The sequence below is a fragment of the Convolutriloba macropyga genome, unplaced genomic scaffold, assembly GCF_964194025.1.
Source record: "Convolutriloba macropyga unplaced genomic scaffold, txConMacr16.3 SCAFFOLD_5622, whole genome shotgun sequence".
NCBI classification, from domain to species: domain Eukaryota; kingdom Metazoa; phylum Xenacoelomorpha; order Acoela; family Convolutidae; genus Convolutriloba; species Convolutriloba macropyga.
Genome location: NW_027452268.1, coordinates 4,530 through 14,800, shown reverse-complemented (window position 1 = coordinate 14,800; position 10,271 = coordinate 4,530). Strand labels below are relative to the sequence as shown.

The following is a 10,271-nucleotide window of genomic DNA, read 5'->3' as shown; positions in this document are numbered from 1 at the left end:
TCGGCCGACGGTCACTACACGCAAAGTGCGTAGCAGCGACAACACATGCTATTGCATCCTAATAAGACTGGCCGATATAGATCTCGCCACGCCTTGGACCTGCCACCCCGGGCGTCTTCATCCAGGGGTGTCTCCTGTATGAAGCCGATGGCAATATCATTCACAGGTGAATTCATCCGGCCAGTTGCAGTACATCCAAGGGATTGGGGAGACACCTGCGTGCATGCTGACCCGGCCCGGGGCACAGCCAGCTGCCCAGCTGCTTATCCTTGACCAGATCAGTTCTTGCTGCTGAGACATGCGTGCGGATTCATGAATGCATGCGGCCCTTTCCAGTGATAATCTGGAGGAAGACATCTGCCTGGAGGCCATCAAGTTTGCAAAGGAGCAGAATGTGACTCTGGTAGCATTCTGCAGTGATAGAATTCTAACAGAGGTGGAACTCTGGCCTTCTCCTCCCCTATCTGATCCCCGCAGCCCTTGTTCTTTGTCACCCTGCACCCACTGACGTCGCAAAGGTGAGTGTGACGCCAAACAGTCACGAATGCTCCTGAAACCCGGCTGTGCCGGTCACTTGCCTGTTGCAGGAGATCGACCACCACACCGATCGCCTGCTGTTTTACAACGATCCTGTCCCGGAGGGCGTGGGAGACCTCACAGCAATGGTTGGAGAGGTGCGAATCCAAGCTCGCCCTCCAGCTGCTACGGCATCCCTTTGCCAGCTGACCTGCCTTTACCGCACAACTTCGAGCTGTGGTCCAGCAATAGTCTGGCGTATGAAGTTGCTTGTCTCAGAATGTCTGACCGACACCGCCCTCTTGGCCCCGTCGGAGCTCAGATAGCTGTCCAAAAGATGATATTCATGCTCGATCCTGAAAGGTGAAGACTGCACAGTGCAATATCGTCTGCCTCCAATTAGATAGAAAGAATCACTTTTGCCGGAGTCTTAGCCAAACTCCCTGCAGCGAGAGACTGGGCATGGCAGCCCGGGGGGGGGGGGGGGGGGGGGGGCACGGTACCCCATGAGTTCGTCGTACCCACTGTTTTTGCCCTACGGCCGTGGTCAACTTGCAGAATGGACGATCTCCGGCCTCTCGCAGTGGAACGCTTCCAGGGTCGAGCATGCCTCACAATCGCCATTCCTGGGATGCTGGAGGTGAGATCACGAGCACTCTGAGCACAGCCCTCGACAAGCCTTCCATGTTGCAAGCCGTAATTGCAGGAGTCTGCTTTCACTCTGCTCGGGGTAAAGCAACTGCAGCCCTCCATGCAGCAAGTCTTTGACAATAGCAGCTGCTGGACTGGTCCCTTCCGTAGGTCCTCCCACTGGGTGTTTCCAAGGGCAGCGGTGTTCGCCGGCTGCTGGACAACATGGGGGTGAGTGTACCAGCCCACGGCCGCGTAGCCCACCATGCCGGGCTTTCCACCACTGCCCTGCGATCCTTGTCCATGGCCCGGACTTCATCTGTTGCGTATCTGTGTTCTATCGAACACCCAACTGCAAGGGTGTCCCACATTTACCAGAGGGACGTGCCGGGCATCAGCACAGTACAGAAGGACGTGCTCGCGTTGACTATTGCCCTCTAGCTAAGGGAGGTTCATATGCTGGCAGGTTGATCCTGCAGATGTCATGGCCATTGGGGATGGAGAAAACGACATTGAGATGTTGGAGATGGTGGGGGTGAGTCTCTATGTCTCGTTCTTGGCCTGTATGTATGGTCTTGTATCTGCGGCCCGGTGGCACCCAGCTGCCAGCAGGCTTTGTCTTCTCTCCGTCTCCGGCACATATACACATATTCATGCACACGCACCCACTCCTTTCTGTATCTCTGTTCCTGTCCTCACTGTCTCCGTGTGATGATCCTCAAGCATCACCAAGTTCTGGCCCTCGCTTTGCTTTGCTGCAGCTCGGAGTGGCCATGGGCAACGCCGTTAAGAAGGCCCGCGACGCCGCCACTGAGGTGGTGTCGAGCAACGATGAGGATGGAGTTGCTGAAGCCATCTACAAGTTCGCCTTGCAGCGGACAAGTCCAGATTCGTGATTGACCACAAGCAGCGCTTTCTGCTTATCGGCCATCGGCAGTGGCATACAAACAGTAGGCACAGTCCTTTGTTTTCCTTCTGTTGCCAGAAGAGATACGTGAAGCGGGGTGGCAGCAGTCTGCCAATTGCTGATTTTGGCCCACAGTCGCCCTTCTGTATTGGTATTATGGCGACAGGTTGTGATTGCCTGGGAGGCCGTGAGTGGGAACAACCATGCGAGCAGACAGGCCCAGGGCATATTTGGATGTCAATATGCAGTCATGGCACAGCAATCGATGTGTGTCACCTGAGGAGTGTGGCAGAAGATTTACGCTTCTGCCGTCTGTGGGACGCCGCGTCCTGCACACTGCTGATCAGATTGGTGTTTAAAAACACATTGAGTAGCTATAAATACATGCCCAGTTTACATGTGTATGATTATCGATGGTCCGCGCCCATCTGCATTTTCTCCGCTGGGGCAAGCCGCTGTGTCTTCGCGGTGCGACAGCCACGATGGGCACTCCATGGCTCCCTGCCGTCGCCTCAGCTAGTCGAGCATCTCCTCCACCATTTGGTCAAACTCGGCGTTCTTTTGCCGGAGAGAGACCTTGGAGAAGAACAGGTAGAATTCGTCCTTTGTGATGGAGTTGTCCTCGCTCTGGTCAAAGTCTGTGAAGATCTCCTTGAGCTCATCTTGCGTCAACACCTGTCCTCCGTAGCGGCTGGTGAACAGCTGGACGTCCTGGTACCGCACCTTTCCATCCACGTCCTGCAGGGAGGCAGTCAGTCAGTGCCAACTCAGAAGTGAGTGCCACTGAGCCACGGCGTTGCCCTTTACTGCAGTGGCTTGCTCCAGGGCTGGGGGTTGAGGCTTCCTCAGTGCCCACTGGACTGCTGATAAACGGCTATGCGAGTTGCCAACCACAGCTGCAGCGGCTGCCAGGGGTGGGAGGGGGAGAGAGGCAACCAGCTGCGGGCAGTCTCGCTTCCCCGTGGCAATGTGAAGCGTAAATTGTATGTTGAGGTGCAATGTGGCGGACCTTGTCCATGTATTCGAATATCTTTTCCAGTTTTCGGGTTCTGTAGTTGCTTAGGCCTGTCTTTGGATCCTGAAAGGTTCACAAAAAGGAACAGCAAGTTTACTCTGCGGCAGAGCAGAGAAGTCTTTGCTGATGGCCAGACCTCAAGCAGGACGATGTGACTCCGAGTCCGACACTAGCAGCAAGCCGGTCTGTAAGGGCTCCACCTCCCTATCTATTGAAAGGGGGGGGGGGGGGGGGGGCAGGTCTACCTGTGTTGCATCGTCAGGGTTGGAAAAAGTCATCAGGTCAATGATGTACTGCATGTGGTCCTTTGGTTTGGTCATCAGCAGTCGTTGCAGAACGTCCTCAAATATTTTGTCAATTCCATGTTTTTCCTGTGTGTTTGTGATCACCAACCCTCAGATCGTGAGCTTCAGAGGCGCAGAGTCTGGTACAACGTGGTACGAGTTAGCAGTCAAGCATCTGCCAGCCTGCGGCTTCCGTGTTCATTGTCGATTATGTAGCTCACCAGACCTACAGGCTGCCATATCTGTGTGGACGTGATTCTATGCCCTGCGATTCCCTCCTTCCATCCACACCTTAACCCCCCCGCCCTCACCCCCCCTCCATACACACACGAACGGGCGCCCTCCCCTCAATCACCACACACTTGCGTGAGCTTTTTCACTGATACTGTTCCTGCTTTGAATACCGTGCCTCCCCCCCTCTCTCCTCATCGCGGATGGTCTTCGTCCATCCTGCCCATCATTTGCCGTTTTGGTTTTTCACTGCCATGAAGCCCACTCCCAGCACACCCATATCTGTGTGATGCCCGATGCATGCACTTTGAAAAACACACTGTGCAGAGGGATGTGAATTGTGATTGTCTAGCCTCTGCCATTTTCCATGCTGGATGGCTGTGCGACACTGCGCCATGGGCAGTGAAGGGGAATGTGTGCAAGTTTCAAAAGGCAAGCCCATGCTTCCTATGGCGGATGAACTGGCATTGAGATGCCCTACAACAAGGGAAGGAGAGAGTTGTGCAACGTCTCAGAATTCAGAGAGCGAAAAATCGCCCTGACAGAGGGCCTAGAGGTTTGACTGCAGCTGGACGGTATGTGTCAGAGGAGGAGGGGCCGTGCATGCAACGGTTAAGAAGGCCACTCGCGCGCACCAGGTAGGCCGCGTCCTCCTCTTTTATCTTATTGTCCGGAAGAGGATCCAGGGCGTCCACGTGCCGGACCATAGTGAAGGCGATGTATACGAAAAGATCCGCAGCTCCGGTTTTAATAGTATCCAAGGTGGGCTATAGTGTTGCGGGGGGGGGCGCGCGCCATGTGCTTCAGGGTCCCGGCATGTGTGCAAACGTCAACTGCATACATGACGCCGTGCGAACACGATATCGGAGACAAGGCCGTCGATCGGTCATACCTGAGTATAGTGCCGTACTGTACTCCATAAAGTACTGCAGGTCTGCCGGCGATCCACCTCACTCCAGGATCTCCCTCCTGCTGAAGCCAGCCAGAGCCGTCAAAAAAGCCACCTTAATGAATGTAAGATTACGAATACTTTTTGGACTTTTCTGGACTCGACGATGCCCTCTACTATCCGACGGGTTATTAGGTAGGTCCAGTAGATAGGGTATCGCTACCTGCTGTACCCGTACGAGTAGTCGATAGTCGCTACTCGTACTGTAGGTACGAGTACAGTACCTACCTACCTATACCTTCCTTCCCGAGCAAGTACCGTACGAGCACAATCGGCTCAATAGCTGTATACATCAGATTGTTCCCATACATACGTATATAGGTAGCTAGCTATCGCCAGTCAGTCAGTCAGATGGCAGATATATATGTACTATAGTCTATAGGTACCCTACCTAGCAATGCGCGCAGAGTCTACGAGTACTCGTATCAAATCTGGGCATACCTAAGGATATATTATACTTATTTGTTTAGTAGAGATCTATACATCCCTACTAACTAAGCTTATTTATTTATGCCCGCAACTCTACTCTAGGTACCTACCTACTATACGTATCTCAAGCTACGGAAGTGCTTGTACGGACATGGCTGATGGCTCGTACGAGTAGAGAGAGAGAGAGTATACCTTACACGGTGGTACTGTAGGGGGACCTAGGACCCCTAGAGAGACCTCAGCCACCCGGTGCTGGGCACTAGGGGCCTAGTGCCTGGGCAGAATGTGTGTACCAGTACACGTACCACGCGGTTTTGTGGTACCGCCAAGCTGCTGGTCAGAACTCGTATTTTGCATGGAACGGGACTAGATCAGGGGAACCGGGACAATGTTTGAACAGCAAAGCGTAAACTAAAATAGAACGCCGCCCGATCAACTGCGATGCACGCGACTGAGTCCGTCGGGTTGCCAATCATGCCAGGGATCTCCAGCCCCCCCGCCCTGAAATAGTTCACTTGATACCATGGCAATGCTGCGGAACGGGGGGCGGCTTTTGTTCGGGGGGCTAGGGCGGCGTGTATTGCTGCACAGGCCCGTGGGGTCTGCGAACCGGCAGTGTTTACGGGACGTTTGAGTGTGCGACGTACGCTCGATGGATGCACCGCACCATCGCGCGCACATCTGGCCCAGCACCCCTCCCAACACTGTCTCACTAGCTTCCCGATATCATAATCTACTAGTTTCTCACACACACCGGTGGTCCCGACGGGTCCACCGCTGTGTGTGCGTTCCTAAAACGCTTTTGCCCCATGGGTGTGGGTGAGGGGGGGGGGGGGGGGGGGCACACTACTAATAGTAAAGTACTGGGGACCTTTGCTCCCGACGGGAGTGCGGGGAGCATCGGCTCTCGCTGCGGCCCTGTCGGCAGCTGTCGTAGGACATCCCCCGAGTACAATGCATCACTATACACCTATAGATGAATCCTCGGCAGGTTTAGGGGCAAGTTGGTGCAGGGGCGAGTTTTCCGACACCGATAAGGGGCGGCCATCGAATGCACATCGTGTTACGAACTGCGGAGCCTGCCAGGCCCCGTAGTTCCTAACACCAGGTGCAGGCGATGGCATCGACCTGCACTACTACTCACCTCCCTACATGTCTATCGAATGCATTGGCACCGATATAAAGCCTAGTCACGATCAAATAGGGCTCTATAATCCGATGCAGTGGCGGGCAGTGTCATCCGCACGGCCATGGTCGCTGCAATTGTCGACCATGGCCCATCGGCCCATCGTTTGTTCACAGGCAAACACACCCCGCCCTAACCCAACCGAGGACACCCTAGGGGACCTACGGAAGCCCTCTAAAGGGTCACCTGGTCATAGGGTCGAGTACTGTACCTTTGCTGGACCGTTTCGAGCCCAGTGTTTTCGTGGTACACGTACCACTTTTGTGGTACATGTACCCGCATTCTGCCCAGGCACTAGTAGCCTTAAGTTTTCAATGGCTCGTATGTATATATAGATATACGCCGCGGTACATATATATATTATTTATACCTACCCTACCCTACCTACCTACCAGGCACAGATTGTTCTCGCGCGGTACGAGACTTCTCGACTCTCGTACGAGTAGGCCGGCCATCGGCCTGCGCCGGCCCTGCATGATCGCTCGTATAGACCTAGGTACCTACTGTACTCGTACAGTACGAGTACAGTAGCTGCATGTGCACACATGCATATGCAAGAATCCAAACTCGTACTCTAGTACTAGTAGAGAGAGAGAGATTAATTAGCCTGGCGCCGCCAGATTTGTACAAGTACTAGTACTCTAGTACTAGTACTCTAGTACTAAGGATAGTACTAGTACCAAGTTTGCCGCCGGCCTGCGCCGGATATATTGCATTCATGCATAAATAATTTTTTCACCCCCGGGAAAAATTCATAATATTACTATGATCGAATTTTTATCTACAATTTCTACGATCATCTATAAATTTATCTACAATTATCCACGGTACTCGTACGGATGTGAGCGCAATTCAAGTTGAACTATTATTATAGATAGATCGATCTATATTCTATGGACTGTGCCAAGAAAAATGAAAATGCACTATCCAATGTACATGCACCCGGGAATGCTGTGCATGCTAAGGCTGTCATCCTGTACGTTTTCGGAGTTTAAGGCAAACGTGCAGGCGGCGTGACAGGTGACAACCCACGACAGAGCAGTCAGCTGTCAGTGGGCAAGGGAGTCTTCAGGTTCCCGGCCGGGGGGGTTCTGTCGACCGAGAAAAGCTGGCCGTTCACAGCTCTACCTTTCACATTCTACCACTGAAGTGTGACGAACATTGCAACCAGCTAGTAAGGATACATTGCGAAAATCCGAAGCAATGTCTCCCCCTCCCTCCAATGGCAAGCCTCTTCCACTGTGGAAGAGCTTCGGCTGCAGTGCCTTCGCGGCCTGCACTGCCGAGGTGAGCGATCGCAACTGCACAAAGAACCAGCTGTCCCGGCTTTGGCCTCTGCCGCCCGGCAGTTCATCCAGTGCAACTTTGGAATCTACTTCCGCGAAATGCCTTACTCGTCCTCGGAATCCTCTGTGTCCCTCGCTGGTTGATAATCTGTGAGCGTGCAACAGCCCATTGCATATAAATCGCTTTGCCCTTTCTGGTGCACCGCACTCATCCCCCGTACCCTTCTCATGTCGCCCTTTGATCCTGCTGCAGGCAATGACCATCCCCATTGATACAGCGAAAGTGAGACTGCAGCTTCAAACTGCGGTTCCCGGCCAAGCCCCAAAGTACAAGTATGTGCTAGTGCAAAATCAAAGGCGAAACTTAATGCGGCATGCCTGTGATCATGCATATTTGCCCCAGTTTCATTGCAATCAAGCCCACATGCCTCTCTTGTTCCCATCCCTCATGAGCCGGCATGTGCGTTCGTGACGAGAAGCTTGATGGCCGCTTCAACGCTCCACTGATTGAGTGCGGCCGGCTTCTCTGTCAGGGGCATGTTTGGCACCATGGCGACTGTTGCAAAGGAGGAGGGGGCTGGCGCCCTGTGGAAGGGCATTGCCCCGGGCTTGCACCGCCAGTGCCTCTTTGGTGGGCTGCGTATTGGCCTGTATGAGCCGGTGAGATTCCCTCAATGTCCTCTTGGCGGCCGGAAGGCCACGGATCAGGGAGAGGGGAGGACTCAATCGCACGGCTCCCATCCGCGTCTCAGCTGGCACTGTTTCAATTAGCATATACTAGCTAGGCCTTGCACGTATGGCTGCATGTGCATGGCCGGAGTGTCAGTATCCTTGGCTTGCCTCATTGCAGGTCAAAAACTTTTACATGGGTGACACCAAGGGGGAGTCCCCAATGTACATCAAGGTCCTGGCCGGCCTGACAACAGGCGCTCTCGCGATTTCTATCGCAAGCCCGACTGACCTGGTGAAGGTGACCATCTCCACCTGCTGCTTGCTACAGCTATGCTGCCCATTCTTTTGACCGTCCTCCCCGCCCCCTGCCGATTGCACTCACGGTGGTCCTCATTGTCATCATGCTGTGTGCGTGTCCTTGAAAAGGTCCGCATGCAAGCTGAAGGAAAGCTGCCGGAAGGAACACCAAAGAAGTACCCATCTGCTTTCAAGGCGTATGGGATCATTGCCAAGTAAGGCCATGGATTGCCCTTGAGAAGGGTTCAGCCAACCATATTGGACCATTCCAGTGTTTGCTCAGTGCGAGGAGCGCTTCTAATTTCATCATTGCCGCCCCACAGGCAGGAAGGAGTAGCCGCCCTGTGGACGGGCCTGGGCCCTAATGTCGCACGCAATGCCATTATCAACGCTGTTGAGCTTGCCTCGTACGACGAGGTCAAATCAGGGTTAAAGACGTACGCGGGTATGGAGGAGGGTGCTGGGCTCCATTTGCTTTCAGGTAAGACAGTCCTCTATCATGCCGCAAAGGCTGGAATCCACCAGCCCTTGCTGGCACTGCCGCTGGATTTACACCACCCGCTCCCATGTTTACCCCAGCAGCAGCCAGGGTCACCACCGCTTAGCTTTTGGCTTCCGCGCTGTTTTGCAGGTCTAGGCGCCGGCTTCTTTGCTGTTATTTTCGGCTCACCGGTGGATGTAGTGAAATCTCGTGTCATGGGTAAGCCTCGATCCTCCGACACCTGCATACAGCTGCTTGGAGATATGCGTTGTGCTTGTGTCCCTTGAGGGCTACCATGCCCTGCTGCGACCATCATGGCGTGGGTGCTTCCACCTTGCAGGGTGAATGCCCCTTGCCTCACTTCTCACGCTCCCTTGCTCCCCCTTATGTTTCGCCGTTGCTCTAGTGGTCCACAGCTCACCCTCATACATATGTGCCCTGCAGGCGACAGCCAAGGCTTGTACAAGGGTGTTGTGGACTGCTTTGTCAAGACATTCAAGAACGATGGCCCCATGGCATTCTACAAGGGATTCGTCCCCAACTTTGGCCGTCTCGGGTCATGGAATGTGGCGATGTTCATGACATTGGAGCAGGTCAAGAGCTATGTCTCCAAGTACTCCTAGGCGCTTGCATACTCCAATCACAGCCGGTTTGCCATCTCACAACCAATGCAGAAGGATGAAGAAGGTACTACTGCACCGAACATGCGGCTGGCCCTGTGGCATGCAGTAAGGAGGGAGGGGGGGGGGCTCCAGTCCACGAGTTCATTTGGGAAGTGGCATGGCACCGAGCTGGACTGCCAGGGCCGGGTTCACTCGATGGGCCCACTTTTGTCAATGTAAGGCACTGGTGCCGTTTTTGTATCTCAGGGCCTGAAACCCGGCCATTAGTAAGTGCCATGCTGAGGCATTGCTCAGTGCCATGCCGAGGCAGTGCACGCTTTCGCGATCTATGCTAGTACCCACAAGCAGGCGTTCCCTACACCACCTGTGTTCCCCATTGCCACGAAATATAGTCTGTCACGATAAGATTAGAGGATAGAAAGGTCAATCGATTGCTGTCAACTGTTGCACCGTGCAATCATAGGACAGAGTGGGTTTTCGCCGTCTATACAGAACATAACTACATTGGAGTGCTTTGTACATGGCATTCGACGTCGTTACCTAGGTACTCGTACCTACCTGTAGTGATTGCCAACTAAGGACAGGCCTCCTGCGGTCCTTAGTTGGTATCCTTCGTCAGGTGAAAGGATGATTACACACCTGAGTGCGCAGCAACACTTCGTCAGCACCCCGTTTTTGGCCGGTTTTCTCCAAAATTAACTCGCGATTCATCACAATACTCGTACTCGTACGTAGGTGGGTACCTACGTACCTACCTACTGTATA

The 10,271-nt window shown here is 53.8% G+C and overlaps 3 protein-coding genes across 3 annotated transcripts; 2 read left to right on the top strand and 1 right to left on the bottom strand.

Moving 5' to 3' along the window:
• The first annotated feature begins 316 nt into the window (after positions 1-316).
• On the top strand, positions 317-2,221 carry LOC142357344 (uncharacterized). The gene is made up of 7 exons (XM_075408986.1): positions 317-403; positions 588-674; positions 839-879; positions 1,075-1,156; positions 1,318-1,377; positions 1,613-1,681; positions 1,908-2,221. The coding sequence occupies exons 1-7, from the start codon at positions 317-319 to the stop codon at positions 2,040-2,042; spliced, it is 561 nt and encodes a 186-aa protein (XP_075265101.1). The 3' UTR covers positions 2,043-2,221.
• A 348-nt stretch (positions 2,222-2,569) lies between these two features.
• On the bottom strand, positions 2,570-4,290 carry LOC142357343 (uncharacterized). Its single transcript, XM_075408985.1, has 4 exons — positions 4,219-4,290; positions 3,314-3,439; positions 3,063-3,131; positions 2,570-2,791 (listed from the first exon to the last, which is right to left on the bottom strand). The coding sequence occupies exons 1-4, from the start codon at positions 4,288-4,290 to the stop codon at positions 2,570-2,572; spliced, it is 489 nt and encodes a 162-aa protein (XP_075265100.1).
• Positions 4,291-7,295: 3,005 nt separating this feature from the next.
• Positions 7,296-9,614, top strand: LOC142357341 (uncharacterized). The gene is made up of 8 exons (XM_075408984.1): positions 7,296-7,434; positions 7,687-7,766; positions 7,967-8,093; positions 8,284-8,403; positions 8,532-8,617; positions 8,726-8,883; positions 9,034-9,102; positions 9,328-9,614. The coding sequence occupies exons 1-8, from the start codon at positions 7,351-7,353 to the stop codon at positions 9,504-9,506; spliced, it is 903 nt and encodes a 300-aa protein (XP_075265099.1). The 5' UTR covers positions 7,296-7,350; the 3' UTR covers positions 9,507-9,614.
• Positions 9,615-10,271: the final 657 nt, after the last annotated feature.

What these genes read in the sequence shown, in the direction of transcription:
- LOC142357344 (XM_075408986.1), top strand. Translation starts at nt 317, where the DNA reads ATGCATGCGGCCCTTTCCAGTGATAATCTGGAGGAAGACATCTGCCTG. An exon ending in CCATTCCTGGGATGCTGGAG is followed by an intron (nt 1,157 to 1,317) that starts GTGAGATCACGA and finishes TCCCTTCCGTAG; the next exon opens with GTCCTCCCACTGGGTGTTTC. An exon ending in AGATGTTGGAGATGGTGGGG is followed by an intron (nt 1,682 to 1,907) that starts GTGAGTCTCTAT and finishes GCTTTGCTGCAG; the next exon opens with CTCGGAGTGGCCATGGGCAA.
- LOC142357343 (XM_075408985.1), bottom strand. Translation starts at nt 4,290, where the DNA reads ATGGTCCGGCACGTGGACGCCCTGGATCCTCTTCCGGACAATAAGATA. An exon ending in AGGAGGACGCGGCCTACCTG is followed by an intron (nt 3,440 to 4,218) that starts GTGCGCGCGAGT and finishes ACAAACACACAG; the next exon opens with GAAAAACATGGAATTGACAA. An exon ending in TATTCGAATACATGGACAAG is followed by an intron (nt 2,792 to 3,062) that starts GTCCGCCACATT and finishes GCCTCCCTGCAG; the next exon opens with GACGTGGATGGAAAGGTGCG.
- LOC142357341 (XM_075408984.1), top strand. Translation starts at nt 7,351, where the DNA reads ATGTCTCCCCCTCCCTCCAATGGCAAGCCTCTTCCACTGTGGAAGAGC. An exon ending in GTATTGGCCTGTATGAGCCG is followed by an intron (nt 8,094 to 8,283) that starts GTGAGATTCCCT and finishes GCCTCATTGCAG; the next exon opens with GTCAAAAACTTTTACATGGG. An exon ending in GCCCGACTGACCTGGTGAAG is followed by an intron (nt 8,404 to 8,531) that starts GTGACCATCTCC and finishes GTCCTTGAAAAG; the next exon opens with GTCCGCATGCAAGCTGAAGG.